The sequence below is a fragment of the Enhydra lutris genome, unplaced genomic scaffold, assembly GCF_002288905.1.
Source record: "Enhydra lutris kenyoni isolate GAN:26980312 unplaced genomic scaffold, ASM228890v2 scaffoldscaffold2, whole genome shotgun sequence".
Taxonomy (NCBI): domain Eukaryota; kingdom Metazoa; phylum Chordata; class Mammalia; order Carnivora; family Mustelidae; genus Enhydra; species Enhydra lutris.
Window position 1 is genome coordinate 56,511,070 of NW_019154086.1, and position 20,872 is coordinate 56,531,941.

General features: G+C 35.4%; 1 protein-coding gene across 1 annotated transcript in view; it reads right to left on the reverse strand.

Moving 5' to 3' along the window:
• The window catches only part of LOC111150258 (nectin cell adhesion molecule 3), a 129,446-nt gene that overhangs the window by 74,054 nt on the left and 34,520 nt on the right, over window positions 1–20,872 (reverse strand). Inside the window, exons 2-3 of the mRNA XM_022507695.1 lie at window positions 15,789–16,130; window positions 1,160–1,456 (exon numbers count right to left, since the gene is read on the reverse strand). Coding sequence (XP_022363403.1) covers window positions 1,160–1,456; window positions 15,789–16,130 — 639 coding nt within the window. The remainder of the gene's footprint in view (window positions 1–1,159; window positions 1,457–15,788; window positions 16,131–20,872) is intronic.

Genomic DNA, 20,872 nt, shown 5'->3' on the forward strand with positions numbered 1-20,872 from the left:
TTGAAGAAAATTTCAGTCATTACTAGATATAAGGAAGGACAAAATATATATAAGGAAAATATTAATAGTACTTACAATTGGGATCTGAATTTTACAAGAAAAAGGAAAAAGTTAAGAGTCTATGAAAGTAAGGTAGGAAAAGGAAACAGAAATTTTAATTGGATTCTCCAGAGTAGTGAAAAGAAGGTATCTGTACTTAGGAATAAAATGGTAGTAACATTCATGTAAGGTAACGTCCCAAGTTTAACCCAATAAATGTTGAAAAAGATTCTTACAATTAGCTTTAAAAACCATTACATCAAATGTAATGAATATGTGCAATTTGCAATTCCATATATGTCATATCAAAAAATAAAACACTAACACTGTAATACTTCTTTTTAAAAACCTATTTTCATTATCCTTGTTTTAAGTTACGTGCATTATCACTTTTTCTTCTGCTCAAAATTTTTAAATGTCAGACAAAGAATGTTTCAACAACTGAGCTAATGTACAGGAAAAAAATATACACACATACGTATATAAACATACAAACTTTACACAAAAGGGAACATCCCTTAACAAAAAAATAAAAATAGGTGATGGGCTAACCTTGGAACCTTATCTACAATGGTTATTATCCCAATGATGTCTTTAAAATACTGTCTTACTATATGAGAATCTTACAACATGATCGGTAAAATGCGATGAGAAAAAGTATCGGAAAAACAAAGATTTTCAAACTAATTAATACACATTTAGACAATAAAAGATTCTTGCTGAAAACATCATGGGTAGCATAAAAAAAATGAGTAATAGTGAAATTAATTGAACTGGCAAAGTAGTTGTTTGCCTCTAAGTATTGCACATTTTGAGGTATAAATTTCCACAATTTGCTTAAGCCCAGCTTATTTTTAAGGTCTGAAAAGGAGAAGGCTAAATAATTTTAAGTTGGAGAGCAACTTTAAAGTCACTGTCCATCTTCACAAACTAATAAGAAATGTTCTGATTAAATGAAATTTCTACGAAGGTATTTTTAAAAATTAAGGAAAAAAAGTTCAACAAGGAAAAGATGTAAGAATATCTGAATATTAAATATTCAAACAAGTCTGCCATAGAATTATGTCACAGAAGAAAATTAAAATAAAATATTTAAGAGCAAATGTTATTGTTTACTTACACTGTATATCTAATATGAAAGAATATCGGATGTCCTTTTCCAAGGCTGGATGTTTTACAACACAGGTAATCCGCCTTCCTCTAGCAAATCTGGTTGGAAACAGCTTGTACTGGCTGACAATTGTTGCCGTTTCATTTGGAAAAGAAGTTGTAGTGGATTCCATTTCACCAAGATCACCTTCCCAGTCAATATGTGCAACTGGTTTTCCAGTGGCTGCGATACAGATGGCCGCTACAGTTTCATTTCCTCCATCAATTAAAGAATCTGGCCCTTTTATCAGGCTCACAGTGGGTTCAACTATTTACATTAAAAAAAAATTAGTCACATTTCAATGAAGAATATATTTATATCTTTCCAAGACATATCTAGCCATAGTTCATAAACTTAGGGGAAAATGCATATAAAATCTATGCTTTAAACATGCTTTTAAGAAAGGCCAACATCAGCTAGATCTTTGGAAGAGGAGAAGATCATGAGCTAAGACAAACAAGAACCTCAGCAAGACTTGAAAACCTTAAAGAAGGTTCTCCTTAGGAGAGATACCATTTTTCTTTATAAGGACCAATGAGCTCTCCCTGAAGTTAGTATATGAAAAATTCCTGTAAATTGGGTAATTTTCATTATAAGATTTTAAGTATTACTTTGAAAGGGGAAAAGATGTAGTTTTAAAACACAGTGCTTCATTTTGTAGCAAAACACTTACAAAAAATATAAATTAAGTTACCAGTATGGAACCTACACAGTTAAAATGTAATGTCAATAATAGCTACGTTTATTAAAATGTGTATTAGAATGTGTATCCCATTATCTTCTTCCAGTATAAGAAAGCTCCTCAGCAAGTGAAAGTAACCTTAATGTTTAGACCCTTTCATCTACTTTCCATATACCCTATCTATCTCTTCACATTTTCCAGCAAATTTCATGTGTTTCTTTCTGCATAAATTCCTCAGTCTCACCTCATGAATTGTCTCAAGCCTATGGGTTATTCTGTATATTGAGTTTTTATCTCAATAACTTATTCACTTCCAAAGCTTCCAACTGATTTTTAAAGCCATCTGTTCTTGATTTATATCTAAATATTTTTCATAATTTACTTGAGATACTAATATTTTCCTAATGTATTATATGAGATGTATTATTGTAAAATAACAAAGGGAAAAGTACATACAACACATGTAATCAATACTTTGTAGTAAACATCTGTGTAAACACCACACATCTTAATAAAAAACATCAGTACCTCCCAGGTAGCTCAGCATGTCTCTCCTTGATCTTAACAACTACCAGCCCAAGTATGAAATCATTATAGTGACTTTGGAAATAAATTTTTGCTTACTTTTCGTGACAGGTCTACGAGCAACAAATGTAAAGTTTGTAAAACAACAATTATATTTTACCTGTTTCTGAACTTTACATGAATGGTACTAAACTATATATATTTTTATATAGTTTTTCTTTGATTCAACTTTGTGCTCCTGAGATTAATTTATTTGAGAACAAGCAGACTTTATTATTTTAGAATTCAAGGTTTTTTCACTTTTAATTTTTAAATCATTTAAATTTATATGCAGTTCTATAGATTATTAACTGCTGTACAGTTTATTTACCATTGGATTTTGGTGTTATTTCCTGTTTAGTATAAACAACTTTATAAGAAATATTCTCATTGGTATATCTCAGTATATTTGTACAGGTATTTCTCTACTTTGTCTCTTGTAGTGGAATTGCTACTACTATTTTTATTTTCAACTTTACCAGATAATGCCAAAAAGCTTTCCAAAGTAAGAATTTACTACCAATCTTAGAGCACCTGTTGGTCCAGACACTCACCACAGTTGGTATTGTCTGACTTCTCAATGTCTGTCCATCTTATATGCATATAATGGTGTACTGTCAAGACTGTATTTTTTAATCTCTCATATTATGAATGACGTTAAAGGTCCTTCCATGTTTATAGGCTATTTGGAATTTCTTCTGCAAAATGCCTATTAAAGCCAATTGTTTTTTCTTACTGATTTGGAAGGAGAGCCTTTTTTTTTTTATTACATATGGTAAAAATATGCTCTAGCAGTTTAGGGTTTATCTTTTTGCCCTATAGTGTGTTTTGATGAAGAGAAGTTTTTAATTCAATTGTACTAAAATTTACCAGTTTTTAATTTCCCTTTTATGGTTAACTGCTTTTATACACTAAAAATTACTTCTCTACTTCAAGGCCAATTACTATGCCATTTTTTTATAGTTTCTTGTTCTCTGCAGAAATTTTATAGATTGACTTAACTCTTCAAATGTTAAACGATGCTGTTTAATATTTAATAGGCTGTGTCTGATAATTCCAACATCCTATATCTTTGCATGTCTGTTTCTGTTGTCTTATTTGTGCTGCCTGCTATTTGTGGGTTCTTCTTTACTTGTATTCAAGAAGACTATAAGCCTGCGTTTGAATAATTAAGGTAGAAATACTGTGAGGTATAGAATAAAGATAATTTTCCTCTAGAAAAGATCTGAATTTTCTTCTGCTAAACTCCTGAAATCACTAACCAGTCTAGGACCTCCAGATTTTAAGATCAAACCACTCAGGTCATTATAAACCTGTAAGTCTATAAGAAGGCTGGTTTACTTCTAATTTCCTACTATTCTAAAAATGTAAGCCTCTGGATAGCATAAGAGAAGGGTTATTAGACATCCCCCATCTTAGCAGAACTACACTTAGAAATCTGTCTCTTGCTTCCTAAGACTTTCAAAATCCCACCTAAGCATCTCAGGTGTTTCTTCTAAATTATCAGAAGTCCTCAGGTTGAATGCAACTTTCAGTGCTAAGCTTATTTCTATTTTTACCTTCTCCTAGACTTGATCTACTAATATTTCTCACTTGTTTTTACTTCCTTGAAGCTTTCAGTGGTATTTTATTTCACACCCATGGGAGAGTTGTTTTGAACAACTTATACCATCACTAACTTTTTTTTTATCTTTGAGGAACTTAAAAATTATTTTAAAGTCAATTTTAAGTTATATTTCTGCGGGCGCCTGGGTGGCTCAGTCTGGTAAGTGGCTGCCTTTGGCTCAGGTCATGATCCTAGGGTCCTAGGATCCAGCCCAGCATGTTGGGCTCCCTGCTCAGCAGAGAGCCTGTTTCTCCTTCCCCCTCTGCCTGGTGCTCTGTCTACATGTGTTCTCTAAATAAATCTTAAAAAAAAAAAAAAAAAAGTTACATTTCTGTTTCTTCTGAAGGGAATCAATCTGGTTGTAGACTTTACTAGATTTCTAAAGTTACTTTTCTCATATACCTCAATATTTTGGTTAACTTCTCTGTAACCTTCACTGTCTAGTTGTTTTGCTGTTGCTTCCTCTTAAGATGCTATCAAAAGGGGCGCCTGGGTGGCTGGCTCAGTGAGTTAAGCCTCTGCCTTCAGCTCAGGTCATGATCTCACGGTCCTGGGATAGAGCACTGCATCAGGCTCTCTGCTGGGCGGGTGGCTTGCTTCCCCCTCTCTCTGCCTACTTGTGATCTCTCTCTCTCATCAAATAAATAAAATCTTAAAAAAAAAAAAAAAGATGCTATCAAAGCCCTCTGTACTCTGAATGGAGGTAACATGGTAACATGGTTTTCCCAGTTCTGTGTGAACATCAGGATTGTTAGATCTAACGCTTTCCGGTGGTTCTTTCCCCAACCTCAAAAGATTCTTCTCCCATGGACACAGATCAATACTAACCCAAAGACTTTAAAGGGGCCCTCTGTAGATCTCTAAAACACACACACTCTTTCTGATGCTCTCTGCTTTCCAGTATTCTGCTCCACAAATTCTAATCACCTGTCCTCCCTGAAATCCAGAATGTCTCTTTTACTCTCTGATACCATCGTTCTCTGCTTCAAATCCTTGTCACTGAGTTGTACCCTGAAAACTGCCTAAGGTGGAAGCCAGAACGTTATATGGACTCACCTTGTTTATTTTCCTTCTTTCAGGGATCATAATCCTACACGGCCTATTGTCCAGTGACAAAAAACTGTTTCTTAAAACTGTTTCTTATTTGCCTGGTTTCTTGTTCTTAGAGAGAGGGCAAATCCAGTCCCTGCTATTCCATCATCTACAGCAATGGAAGTCTATTTTTTTTTTTTAATTATGTTCAGTTACCCAACATATAGTGGAAGTCTGTATTCTTATTGCAAAAGCAGTATTTCTAAAAATTGGGAAAACAGGGAAAAATTATGCACAACTACAATACCCTAATGCAATTATTATCATCTTCTTCCAATTCTCTTTTTCTAGTTTCTATATGGATGTAATAATCATGGCATACGTCAATTTTTTGGTTCTTTCCTCCCACAGCAACACTTCTCTTAACCATAATTTTAATAGCTATAAAATATCCCATCAAGAGAAGTAAGCAATTGCAAAACAACTGTTCTACTGTGGGGCATTTGTTGTTAAATTTTCCCAAAGCTTTTTTTAATATCACATTCCCTTAATTTGATTTCTATTACTACCACTCCACTGAAACTCTAATGTTACCATGTAACCGATAGGCTTAATATTTTTATTTGCCATTCTCTTTGACCAATTAGGTAGAATTTCAAACTTTGACACAGTTATTAGCATTCTGTTCAAAAAGAATTAAGTACTAATAATGCCTTAAGGTACCTGTTCTACATAATGAATTGCCTTCTAGGCTATACTTTAAGAATACTAGCTGTGCACCATTCTTAGGAAAACAAACAAACAAACAAAAGGTTGTTCAAATTATGTTGTATAAAGCTTAATTCTCACTGTGGAAAGAAGAAAAAGCTGCTAAAATAATCTTAAAAATTTTATCTTCTCCTGATATAAGTAGTATTACTTTGCCAGTTTTCCTCAAAGCTCTCTTAGAGTTATTCATTTTTATTTCTTCTAACCTCTGCCCCAATAAATACTGGGTTCTGGGCTGTCACTTACTATTTGCATCTCCCTTAGAAATGTTTATCTGATACAAAACTATTATCTACATAATCCCTAATTTCCTTCATTTTTGATACAAGGCTTGATTCCACAGTTTCTAACCACCTGTCTGGTACTGTTTGCGTATATATCTTCAAACTCAATGAAGCCAATGCTGATCTCATTATCTTAGCCATCCAATCCCAACACCTGGATTTCATTCAGACATGCCCACTGGATTTTATAGTAATATAACTTACACAATCACCAAGGTTGGAAACCTTTTCATGCTCAAACCTCCCTTATTTCTTATATCCAATCAGTTACAAAGGCTTGACAGATATTCCTTTGTAATAGCTCCCTTCTTCCCTCAAGTGGCAGAAATCAGAAAATTAATTTCAAGCTTTCATGGCCACATGACTGAAGGATTAAGATTTTAGGAATTCTTCTTTATTATTTTAAAATTATTTATTTATTAAATATAATGTATTCTTAGACCCAGGGGTACAGGTCTGTGAATCGCCAGGTTTACACACTTCACAGCACTCACCACAGCACATAACCTTCCCCAATGTCCATAACCCCACCACCCTCTCCCTAACCCCCTCCCCCTGGCAACCCTCATTTGTTTTGTGAGATTAAGAGTCTCTTATGGTTTGTCTCCCTCCCAATCCCATCTTGTTTCATTTGTTCTTTTTGTACCCCTCAAACCCCCCACATTGCCTCTCAACTTCCTCATATCATGGAGATCATATGATAATTGTCTTTCTCTGAGCGACTTATTTCGATAAGCATAACACCCTCTAGTTCTATCCAAGTCGTCACAAATGGCAAGATTTCATTTCTTTTGATGGCTGCATAGTATTCCATTGTATATGTATCTATATATCTATATATATACATCACATCTTCCTTATCCATTCATCTGTTGATGGACATCTAGGTTCTTTCCATAGTTTGGCTATTTGGACATCGCTGCTATAAACATCTGGGCGCACGTGCCCCTTCGGATCACTACGTTTGTATCTTTAGGGTAAATACCCAGTAGTGCAAATACTGGGTTGTAGGGTAGCTCTATTTTCAACTTTTTGAGGAACCTCCATGTTGTTTTCCAGAGTAGTTGCATCAGCTTGTATTCACACCAACAGTGTAGGAGGGTACCCCTTTCTCCACATCCTAGCCAGCAAGTGTCATTTCCTGACTTGTTAATTTTAGCCATTCTGACTGGTGTGAGGTGGTATCTCATTGTGGATTTGATTTGTATTTCCCTGATGCCGAGTGATGTGGAGCACTTTTTCATGTGTCTGTTGGCCATCTGGATGTCTTCTTTGCAGAAATGTCTGTTCATGTCCTCTGCCCATTTCGTGATTGGGTTATTTGTTCTTTGGGTGTTGAGTTTGATAAGTTCTTCATAGATTTTGGATACTAACCCTTTTTTTTTTTTTTAATTTTATTTAATTATGTGAGAGGGGAGAGAGAGATCACAAGTAGGCAGAGAGGCAGACAGAGAGAGAGGGGGAAGCAGGCTTCCTGCTGAGCAGAGCCCCTGATGTAGGGCTCAATCTCAGGACCCTGAGATCATGACCTGAGCTGAAGGCAGAGGCTTAACCCACTGAGCCACTCAGGTACCCCGGATACTAACCCTTTATCTGATATGTCATTTGCAAATATCTTCTCCCATTCTGTCAGTTGTCTTTTGGTTTTGTTAACGGTTTCCTTTGCTGTGCAGGAGCCTTTGATCTTGATGAAGTCCTAATAGTTCATTTTTGCCCTTGCTACCCTTGCCTTTGGCAGTGTTCCTAGGAAGAGGCTGCTGTGGCTGAGGTCGAAGAGGTTGCTACCTGTGTTCTCATCAAGGATTTTGAGGGATTCCTTTCTCACATTGAGGTTCTTCATCCATTTTGAGTATAATTCTCTCTTCATCCATTTTGAGTGGTGTAAAGAAATGGTCCAGTTTCATTTTCCTGCATGTGGCTGTCCAATTTTCCCAACACCATTTGTTGAAGAGGCTATTTTTTTTCCATTGGACATTCTGTCCTGCTTTGTCGAAGATTAGTTGACCATAGATTTGAGGGTCTTTTTCTGGGCTCTCTATTCTGTTGCATTGACCTGTGTGTCTGTTTTTGGGCCAGTACCATACTGTCTTGATGACAGCTTTGTAATAGAGCTTGAAGTCTGGAACTGTGATGCCACCAACTTTGGCTTTCTTTTTCAACATTCCTCTGGCTATTCAAGGTCTTTTCTGGTTCCATATAAATTTTAGGATTATTTGTTCCATTTCTTTGAAAAAAATGGATAGGATTTTGATATTGGTTTTCCATAGATGACTTTGATGATATTGAGGTATGTACCCTCTATCCCTACACTGAAGAGTTTTGATCAGGAAAGGATGCTGTACTTTGTCAATGCTTTTTCAGCATCTATTGAGAGTATCATATGGTTCTTGTTCTTTCATTAATGTATTGTATCACATTCATTGATTTGCAGATGTTGAACCAACCTTGCAGCCCTGGGATAAATCCCACTGGGTCGTGGTGAATAATCCTTTTAATGTACTGTTGGATCCTATTGGCTAGTATTTTGGTAAGGATTTTCACATCTGAGTTCATCAAGGATATTGGTCTGTAATTCTCTTTTTTGATGGGATCTTTGTCTGGTTTTGGGATCAAGGTAATGCTGGCCTCATAAAATGAGTTTGGAAGTTTTCCTTCCATTTCTATTTTTTGGAACAGTTTCAGGAGAATAGGAATTAGTTCTTTCAGTGTTTGGTCGAATTCTCCTGGGAAGCCGTCTGGCCCTGGTCTCGTTTGTTGGGAGACCTTATTGGTTATGGGTCTGTTCAGGTTTTCTATTTCTTCCTGGTTCAGTTGTGGTAGTTCATATGTCTCTAGCAATGCCTCCATTTCTTCCACATTGTCAAATTTGCTGGCATATAGTTGCTCATAATATGTTCTTATAAATGTTTGTTATTTCTTTAGCGTTGGTTGTGATCTCTCCTCTTTTTATTTATTTGGGTCTTTTCTCTTTTCTAATTTAATAAGTCTGGCCAGGGGTTTATCAATCTTATTAATTCTTTCAGAGACCCTGCTCCTAGTTTCGTTGATTTGTTCTATTGTTCTTTTGGTTTCTATTTCATTGATTTCTGCTCTGATCTTTATTTCTCTTCTCCTGCTGGGTTTAGGTTTTCTTTGCTGTTCTTTCTCCAGCAATTTTAGGTGTAGGCTTAGGTTGAGTATTTGAGACCTTTCTTGTTTCTTGAGAAAGGCTTGTATTGCTATATATTTTCCTCTCAGGTCTTCTTTTGCTGTGTCCCACAGATTTTGAACCATTGTGTTTTCATTATCATTTGTTACCATGAATTTTTTCAATTCTTCTTTAATTTCCTGCTTGAGCCATTCATCCTTCAGAAGGATGCTCTTTAATCTCCATATATTTGGGTTCTTTCCAAATTTCCTCTTGTGACTGAGTTCCAGCTTCAGAGAATTGTGGTCTGAAAATATGCAGGAAATGATCCCAATCTTTTGATACCGGTTAAGACCTGATTTGTGACCCAGGATGTGATCTATTCTGGAGAATGTTCCATGTGCACTAGAGAAGAATGTGTATTCTGTTGCTTTGGGATGGAATGTTCTGAATCTATGTGTGATGTCTATCTGGTCCAGTGTGTCATTAAAGGCCTTTATTTCCTTGTTGTTCTTTTGCTTGGATGATCTGTCCATTTCAGTGAGGGGAGTGTTAAAGTCCCCTACTATTATTGTATTATTGTTGATGTGTTTCTTTGATTTTGTTATTAATTGGTTTATATAGTTGGCTGCTCCCATGTTAGGGGCAGAGGTATTTAAAATTGTTAGACCTTCTTGTTGGACAAACCCTTTGAGTATGATATAGTGTCCTTCCTCATCTCTTAGTATAGTCTTTGGCTTAAAATCTAATTGATCTGATATAAGCATTTCCACCCCAGCTTTCTTTAGATGTCCATTAGGATGGTAAACTGTTTTCCACTCCCTCGCTTTAAATCTGGAGGTCTCTTTGGGTCTAAAATGAGTTTCTTGTAGACAGCATATTGATGGGTTTTGTTTTTCTAATCCATTCTGATACCCTGTGTCTTTTGATTGGGGCACTTAGTCCATTTACATTCAGGGTAACTACTGAGAGATATGAATATAGTGCCATTGTATTGCCTGTAAGGTGACTATTACTGTATATTGTCTCTATTCCTTTCTGGTCTACTACTTTTAGGCTCTCTCTTTGCTTAGAGGACCCCTTTCAATATTTCCTGTAGGGCTGGTTTGGTGTTTACAAATTCTTTTAGTTTTTGTTTGTCCTGGAGGTTTTTTATCTCTCCTTCTATTTTCAATGATAGCCTAGGTGGATATAGTATTCTTGGCTGCATGTTCTTCTCATTTAGTGCTCTGAATGTCAGTTCTTTCTGGCCTGCCAGGTCTCTGTGGATAAGTCCGCTGCCAATCTAATATTTTTACCATTGTATGTTACAGGCTTCTTGTCCCGAACTGCTTTCAGAATTTTTTCTTTGTCAATAAGACTTGTAAATTTTACTATTAGATGATGGGGCATGGACCTATTCTTACTGATTTTGAGGGGGGTTCCCTGAACCTCCTGGATTTTGAAGCTTGTTCCCTTTGCCATATTAGGGAAATTCTCTACAATAATCCTCTCCAATATACCTTCTGCTCCCCTCTCTCTTTCTTCTTCTTCTGGAATCCCAATTATCCTAATGTTGTTTCATCTTATGGTATCACTTATCTCTCCAATTCTCCCCTCGTGGTCCAGTAGTTGTTTGTCTCTCTTTTGCTCAGCTTCTTTATTCTCTGTCATTTGGTCTTCTATATCACTAATTCTCTCTTCTGCCTCATTTATCCTAGCAGTAAAAGCCCCCATTTTTGACTGCATCTCATTAATAGCTTTTTTGATTTCAGCTTGGTTAGATTTTAATTCTTTTATTTCTCCAGAAAGGGCTTTTATTTCTCCAGACAGGTTTCTCTAATATCTTCCATGCCTTTTTCGAGCACGGCTAGCACCTTGAGAATCATCATTCTGAACTCTAGATCTGACATATTATCAATGTCTGTATTGATTAGGTCCCTAGCCTTCGGTACTGCCTCTTGTTCTTTTTTTTTGTGGTGAGTTTTTCGGCCTTGTCATTTTATCCATATAAGAATATATGAAGGAAAAAAAAATATATGAAGGAGAGAATAAAATACTAAAAGTGTGGCAAAGATCCCAGGAAAATGTGCTTTAACCAGATCAGGAGAGACCCTAAATCCTGGGGGCAGGAAAGGGGGTAAAAAGCAGTTCAGAAAAAAAATAAATAAATAAAATAAAAAATATATATTAGAATGGTGAATAGAACAGAGTCATCCACTTAATTTTGGGATTATTTTGGTCTCTTAGAAGAAACTATGTCCTGAGATTTTAAAGAATGAAAAACTTATATATATATACACACACACACAGAAAATAAGGGTAAACACGATGAAGGGATGGAATATGAGTATAAAGATGAAAACTTTAAAAAAAAATTCTAAAAAAGGAGTTGATAAGTTGGTTGGGAGAATAAAGAAAAAGAAAGTGGAGAGACTCTGCTCAGGCTGGAGACTAGAACAAAGCCCTGTGCTAGCTTTAGGGTGTATTTTGATCTATTAGAAGTTGTATCTCAAATTTTTTTTAGAAGAAAAAACCCTATGTGTATACAAAAAATAAAGTTAGATACAATGAAGGATAAAATATGAGTATAATAATGAAGGTTCAAAAAGATCTTTTTAATGAAAGGATTGTTAAGATAAACTAGTTTAAAAACGTTAATAGAGGAAAGGGTAAAAGTTAAAAAAAAATTAGCATATGGAAAAAATAAAATTAAAAAAATTAATTAACTTTGCAAGACTAAAGAATCATGAGGACAAAGCCATGAATTCCATGCCTTGCTTTCTCCTCCTCTGGAAATCTGCTGTTCTCCTTGATAAGTGAACTTGGTCTTAGCTAGATTTCTTGCTGATCATCTGGGGGATTGGCCTGTTGTAGTGATTCTCAAGTGTCTTTGCAGAAGGCAGAGTTACACCGCCCTTACCAGGGGCTAGGCTAAGTAATCTGCTCTGGTTCACTTTTGGGAGCTTTTATTCCCTGAACGCCTTCTGTAGAGCTCTGGAGAATGGGAATGAAAATGGTGGCCTCCCAATCTCCAGCCCGGAGTAGTGGAGAGCTTGGAGCCCCACTCCTCAGTGTACCCTCGGAGAAAAGCATTCAATCACTCCCGTCTCCCTGGCCTCTGGCCACACTCCGAGCTCACCCAGCCTGTGACCAAGCGTCTCTGTCTCTGGCACACAGCGCCGCCTGGAGTCTCCAAACCTAGCAGATCCCTGCCGCTCTTCTGGGGGGGGGTCTCCCTGGATCTTCTGGAGTCTCTGCTCAAAGAGCAGTGGGCTGATTGTGTCACGGATCACAGTTTAAGGTAACCCCAAGTTGAGAGCTCACTCCTCAGCTCCATCTCTGTAGCCAGCTTCTTGCTCTAATACCTGTGAGCTCTGCAACACTCAGACACCCCTGATTCTTCTGTGACCCTGTGGGACCTGAGACCACACCGTCCCCGAGTGGCCTTCAACCCGGCTTAGCCTCTGGAGCCATGTCCCTCAGTGGAGCAGACTTTAAAAAGTTCTGATTTTGTGCTCCGTTGCTCCGCCGCTTGCTGGGAGCCGGCCCCACCCCCTGCGGTCTATCTTTCCGTCGCTTTGGATTCACTCCTCTGCAGGTCCTACCTTTCAGAAAGTGGTCGATTTTCTGTTTCTAGAATTGCTGCTCTTCTCTTTGATCTCCTTTTGGATTTGCAGGTGTTTGGAAAGGTTTGATAAACTACCTAGCTGATCTCCTGCTACCTGATATCATCTCAGCCTGCTACTCCTCTGCCATCTCGACTCCTCCCTCGGACCTCTTCATTTCAATCCATCAAAAACACCCGACTGATCTTCAGAAATCATAACTTTTATCACATTACTCCCTAAATCTAGTCTATTATGACTTAAATATCCCTCTAAGCAAGGTGAGAAGGCGATCAAACCAGTGTTTCTCAAACTTCATTCTGTATACGAATCACTTAGAAATCCTGCTAAAATGTAGACTTATCATTCAATAAGTTTGGGAGGGACCCAAAATTCTATATTTTTAACAAACTCCCAAGTGATGCCAATGCTGCCGGTTCAGCAACCACACTTTATATAGCAGGAGTCTGAGGGTAGAAGAAGGGAGGCAAGAAGTACAATATCTTATACCAATTTGGCATTTCTAGTAATACAAAGCTCAAATTCTCCATCATAACATTCAGGTTACTTTAATGCAGTCCTACTCAAACTTTCTAGCCTTTAGTTCTTGTACTTTACATAAATCCTCTGAACAATCAAAAAATTATTCAGTGATTCCACTAATGAGTGATTTCACTCATCGCTCAACAATGAGTGATCTCTCCTCTCCTCTTCCAGAGTACCCTTGGCAATATCTGGAGACATTCTAAGTTATCATCACTGAAAGACCCACCAGATGCTAGCAGCAGTCTTTCAGTGATGAGAACTTAGAATGTCTCCACAGACAGTGCCAAACAGTGTACAATGGACAGGACAGCTCACTAGAGCAAAGAATTCCGGCCCAAAATATCAACAACGCTGATGGTAAAAAGAACTCTGCCTTAATGTATGTTGTTTTCTGCCTCCCCGCACTGGCTCGTTTATTATCCCTATACTTACTTCTGCTTACCCCAAACCTATCCAAAATTCAACGACTGGTTCAACTGTTTTTCTATACAACTTTTGTAGACTACTAAGTTTTACCAATCCGTTCCTATACCCTACTTAAATAACACTTATGGTGTATGGCTGCTGTATACCAGGAATTCTTGTAGGCCTTAGAGAGATAAAGTTAAATTTTAAAGTACAGAGTTGCAGTCCACCATGTGTTTATAATGTAGAAAACACACAACAAACAGTATGGTAACTGCTGCAATAGATAAGCTCAAGAAAAAATGGCAAAAGAGCCAAAAAAAGAAAGAAGAAAAAAAAAAAAAATCAAACTGCAAGTGGGTATATATTTCAACAATGGCTCTCTAAAAGGATGTGGTTTGATAAATAGCAGTTAAATATAAGAACTAGGAAGACAGGAAGAAAAAGAAAGCAATCCAAGAAGAAAGAAAAACACATGTAAAACAAAAACAGGTATTATCAGAACTGCAAGTAGTTCATCATGATTATTTGTGTTGTAAAGTGGAGAAAGAGATGAAATAGATGAAGCTAGATACATGGGTGTGGTGAACATCATGACTAGTCTTGTACAATAAACAGTCCTCAGTTTTAAAATCACTGAGTATTATATTAACTTAGGGGCAATTACTAGAATGTAAAGCAAAAAAACCCCTTACTCCAATGGGTTCCCTCTTCCACACACAAAACTACTGTTTTCTAGCCATTGAACTTTTTTTACCCTGATGGCCTGCACTTGATTTTTCAGGTATTTATTTTTGCCTTCTTTTTTGTTTTGTTTGTTTCTGGACCTATTCTTTTTTTTTTTTTTGTAATGTTAACGTTAGTCACCATACAGTACATCATTAGTTTTTGATTCAGTGTTCCAGGATTCATTGTTTGTGTATAACACCCAATGCTCCCTGCCTTCTAGTCAAAGTTTCTCAAAAGTATCTGTTTCATAAACATGAGTTATATTTTCCCACAGGTGTTCAGGCAGTGTCATAAACATATGAAATTCTCAAATATTTAATTTTATTTCTATTTTTAAATAGTATCTCTCAACATGAAAAAATATCTGACAAGAGCTGGACAAAATGGCTTTCCTGCATGTCAGAGACCCTGAAATGATGCCTTTAAATATTAGGGGCAGTGCACTTGTTTGCTGCTCTGGAAGCAGACACTAAGACCTAGTGAGGAACACAAAGTGCTTTTTACAAGGGTGTAATACCCAGAAGGAAAGTGAAGAAGGAGGGTTGAGGAGGGGAGCTGTCAGCAGATCCAACCAAGTCCCCAATAGACAAAGACTGCCTGTTATAGGAGTCCTACTTTGATTGGAAAATGCTAAGGTTGCTATTACTCCTTAATCTTTACTCTGGTATTCTAAAAATACAAGCCAGTATTTCCAAATTGGTATACCTTTCACTGCAAGCGGCTATCTTAACAATAATAAGCTCATTTTAAATTCCTCCATAAATTCTAAGTTATCAGAAAGGAAAAAGCAGAAGACTGCTCATTAGAAGCAACGGCCCAAGGATCAAACAGCTATGAAATCCACAGTGGCAGAAGTAAGATCTGATTTCAGAAACATGGAAATATAGCAATGGCTCTAAGACAACAGTCATTTAAATAAATGGACAAGCTTATTTAAAAATGGAAATTTAAAGTTTGAAATTTTGAGAAAGAATACTGAAAATGTCAAAAACACTCAGCATTTTAGTATTATATACAAAAACCAATCTTTTATGAAAGTAAAATAACTAAGAACAACACAGCATTACACAGATAGGTAGGTAGATACAAAATTTTGTTTAAATTGAGAGCAGAGAATCACAGATTTTTAAGAAAAAACTTGAAAAATCATATCTGAATTATTTCAAATCTAGGTTTATGTATATACAGTTAGTTATTTTAAAATCTTGAAAAAACTTTTATTATAATCCTTGCCAGTACCACCAAAATATACAATTCAAGCATACCTACCTAATACAGTTACAGTTGTAGAGGACTGAGCATTTCCAAGCGGGAATGTAACAGCTTTGCATATGTATTTTCCAGAATCAGAAAATCCTATGTTATGTAGAGTAATTGTCGCATCATTAAGTGAATAGTTTTTAAATAAGACTCTTCCCTGATATTCTCCTTGAACAGAGAATCCATACTGAGGATGATGAACTGCAACAGTCTGTGAACTTTTGCCATGGATCTTCTCCCATGAAATTTGTGTTATAGTTTCATTTACTTCAATTAAACACTTCAATGAAACATTCTTTCCCCATACTGCTGTGACATGTGGCTCCACAATAATTGGCCCAGCTAAAGCACCTACGGGGGGAAAAAATAGTTCTTAAAATAGAAAAAAGTTATACTAACATATGATCATTCTCCCTCCCTGCTTATTTCTCTCTGTCCCTCCCACTTACCCTTCTATAGATGCTCACCTGTATGTCCATGCACATTCACATACACACATACATTTATGACTAAATAACAGGAAGAGCTCAAAAGAGGTAGATGTTCCTGGGGCTGAATGTTAGACCCAAAGAGTGACTCTCAAATAAATCAAATACCTGTCAATATGTGTCCCAGTGGGAAAAGCACTAGATTAGGCCGAGAACAAGCTTGGAAGGAGATCATTCCCCAGTCAAGCCTCCAGAAGAGATCCCAGCCCTGACACCTGACTGCAGTCTTGTGAAAGACTCTGAGGCATAGAACCCAGCTGAGTCATGCATGAATTTCTGACACAAAGAGAGATAATAAATGCATGTCGTTTTAAAGCCACTGAATTTTAGAGTAATTTATAATTTATAATAGATCACTAATACATGCAGGATCTGTCAAACCAAATATATTACCAAAGTATCTTCTGGAGGATTCCTCTATCAAGAATCTCTATTAAAAACCTTCATTTAAGATAGATGAACTACTAGAAAACATTAATTTTAAAAATTATGTAAATGTGAAATCAATTTTTTTCTATTTCATGGATGAAGAAAAATAATTCCATAAGCAAAAGTTAAAATGAAATGACATCAAATTTCTCCCTTGTAATACTGACTTCCGTGGTCCAAATCTAAATTATTTTAGGATAAATAAGACCAATATTTATGAATACTAAAGTTAAGCAAGATGCTACTGATTGACAAGTATATTAGAACATATATATAAGCCCTTGGAGAATTTATGACTCATGTGTCCTGACTAAATATTCAAATTCAGAAGTAAACCAGTATAAACACTCAAACATGGAAACTGTAAAAACAATACACTGTACAAATAGTATCTTTGAAATTTAAGGTCTTATTAATATTTTTAAATAAATACAAAAATGTAGAGAGTATCACTTAAAAAATAACCAAGAAAAATGTGTTTAAACATGTTTAAAGAGTTCTAAACAACAACAAAAACTTCACAAATTATTTCCACTAACCCTTTTTGGGAGAAAAACAACATAAATGATAAATAAAATATAAATAAAGAAATAAGCAAACTATGCCATCCAAATTGTAAATGAATTTTAAAAAATAAGTAAACAAACAAGAGAGTGAATTGTACCATTTAGGAGATGACTGAAGATGTATTACGAAAAAGGATAGACAATTCACAGTGACTATACTTAACAGTTAAGGAAGAAAAGGGTTTTTTAACCATTGCCCCAAAAAAGTACCAAGTCCTCAAAATTTACCACTGTGTTCTGTCATGCTTTCAAGTGTAGATAATTACTAAGCTTTTAAAATTAATCCAAGATATATAAATTTTATAAATATTGTAATGTATTTTAGCAAGCTATCATAAGTCTAGTACTAAACCAGAATATACATATAAAAGGACAATTTATGAATATTAAATTTTTCATATAATGTTATGAAATAATACCCAGCTTTTTGTTTAAAGAAAAAGACATAATGACGAAGTAGGAAATTCCAAGAATTTAAAGAGATTTTTAAACTATCACACTGAAAGCTCACAGTGACTTCCTCATTTGAGGTTGAAAAGGTATTTTATAAAATTTAGCATTCATTATCTGAATTTTTTAAAAACTCTAACAACTGAGGAAAAAAGGATTTTTATAAATTTTTATTAACATATAATGTATAATACATATTTATATATAAGTAATTTTATACATAAAATTTATATAAATATAAATTATATAAATATATAAATATAAAAATTATTTCTTATAAAATATATAAAAATAAATTTATATATAAATATGTAATATAATTTTTTAAAAGATTTTATTTATTTATTTGACAGAGATCAGAAGTAGGCAGAGAGGCAGGCAGAGAGAGAGGAGAAAGCAGGCTCCCCACAGAGCAGAGAGCCCAACGTGGGGCTCAATCCCAGGACCCTGGGATCATGACCTGAACCGAAGGCAGAGGCTTTAACCCACTGAGCCACCCAGGTGCCCTGTAATATAATTTTTAATTAACATACAATATAACATATAATGCCCCAGGAGTACAGGTCTGTGAATCAGACCTGTACTAATGGTAAAGCATTAGAAAGGAACAGACAGAATTATTATTTGAAAAACCTGTTAACTGAAAAATCTAAGGCGGCCAAGTAAAGGGTGCATATAAAATATGGGTGCATATAAAACATGCAAAATATATTCAAAATATATAATCAACATGTTAGGATAGGTGATAATCTTTACAAATTTATTACAGAAAAAACAATATCTGTAAAACATTAATATTCCAAATGCCCATGAATAAAGTTGTGAAGAACTAATAAACCTGAGCAATTGACTTGAATAAATGTAAGATATGTCATATTCCTGTAGGAAAAATTAATGCTATTTAGACATCATATCTCCCCATACCACACAAATTCAATGAAACTGCAATGAAATCTCTGATAAAAATTCTTGAAACAAGACTAGGGACAATAGCTAAGAAATATTTCTAAAACATCAATGGTCCAGTAGGAGGGAGGGGAAATGCTAAAATAAAAATAATAAAAAGCTTACTATTAGTATCTGAAAACAATTTAAAGTACACAAACTGATCTATAAATTTATCAGTACTATTATATATATTGTACTGATTGATATTCAACAATATTTTTCTATGAGCAGGGAAATAATGAATTAGTCAAGATGCTGAAAGGACAAGAGTTAAATACTTGGAAATGGATCCCTGCTTCACACTAAACACACACACGACTGAAGATAAAAATGTAAAAAACAGGCACACTTGCATGCACATATACAGACAATAACTTTGTATATTCTGGCAAATAACACTAGTTATTCCTAGAGAGTGGGATACTGAGGATTTAGGAAAGAACTTTCAGTTTTTACTTTGTGTTTCTCTTTGATGTCAAAATGATTTATAAGTAATGTTCACAATAAAAGCAAATTAAAAACAAGAATAAGCAGAATTAAATTCTCCTCAGGTGGAAATGGAAAAGAGATAGGATAAGGTGTTATGGACTGAGTATTTGCACTTCTCCAAATTTTTTTATTGCAGCCCTAATCTTTAAAGTGATAATGTCCATAGATGGGGCCCTTGTGTGGTAATCGGATATATGAGGTATTGAGGGTAGAGCCCCTATGGTGACATTATGGGTCATACAAGAAAAGGAAGAAAGACAAGCTCTCTCTCTTTCTACCATGTGAGGACTAAGCAAGAAAGTGTCTGTTTTCAAGTCAAGAAGAGAGTCCTCACCAGGAATGGAATCTGCTCACACCTTGATCTTGGACTTCTCAGTTTCCAAAACTGTGAAAAATAAGTATCTGTTGTTTAAGCCACCCAGTCCATAGTGCTTTGTTATAGCAAACTGATCACTAAGACATTAAGTATCAGAATAACCTGGGAGGGATTATGCTAAATCATATCTCCTTTCAACTGGTAAGAACTATGGCCTAGTGAGCCACCATTAATGAAGGGGACTATTTGGAGACAGGAAAAAGAAAAAAATGAATCCACTGACTCAAAAACATATTTATAACATTTAAATATATTCTACAGTATTTAAATAGGGAAATCCACTCTCAGCATAAAAGGTAGAAAAGCCACCTAGAAAAGAGTTTAATAGATTTGACCAGAAAAACTGATCCCTTAGTAAAGAGCATGAGTAGATTTAAGAAACAACAAATGGCTATTTTTAATGCGTTTTTAATTATACTCATAAATATTAACAACTATCAAGTTTTTCTTTTTCATCTTTTGTTTTAATATCTAGGAAATAATGAGTAATTTTTACTTTCCAATTTTTCTACAAAATTATTCTGGGTAATTTTTGCAAAAGTAAACTTGGGCATAGTTTTCTATTGTTTCAATCCTTAAATCCCTGAAGAAGTTTTGATAATCTGGCTCTCCCTTAGGTTCCATGAGCTTCTAATAATGTATCTCCTTTTTTGCGTTTTAGTCAGCCAAAATTAAGTATCTGTTCCCTGCAAATAAGTGTATACCTTTCCAATCCTAGACAAAACCCAAAAGTTAAAAACCACTTCTAAGTAAGATTTTCCCCCATGGAATCTTAAAACTGCGGAGAAAGAGTTTCTCCACCGTGGTTCTTATCCAAAGTCACTGATATTCAAACTCATTTCCCAAGGTCTCCCAAACACTGAGACTACCCCTACCCCTTTTCTTCCCCTCTTCCATATGGAGTTTGACAGGAGAGCAGAAGTGTATCCTGAAGAAACATAAATGTTTATTTCTAAAGACCTAAATTATTTGAAGTAACTTTGTCATTAAGAATGATGTAAGTCTAAAATATAAAGAGGCTAAGGAACAGCAAAGACCTGAACCTTTCATATCTGGCAAGACCCTATCTGACACTGTCAGAATGTATTCCTGGCTACTGTATACTCTAGAGACTGAAGAAAAACATATCATTTGTACCATTAACTGATTAATTGTCCTTTCAGAGAGAAAGAGAACTAAGTGTTTCCCTCCTACCTGTAGCTCCCATGAAAACACTAGATCTGTGAAAATAAAGTTGTCTGGATTTTTCATGTATATTTGAATTTATTTATTTAGAGCATACAGAGAACACAAATCATTTTGAAATATTCAAAAACAATTGTGACAGAAAAATAAAATGTAATGATT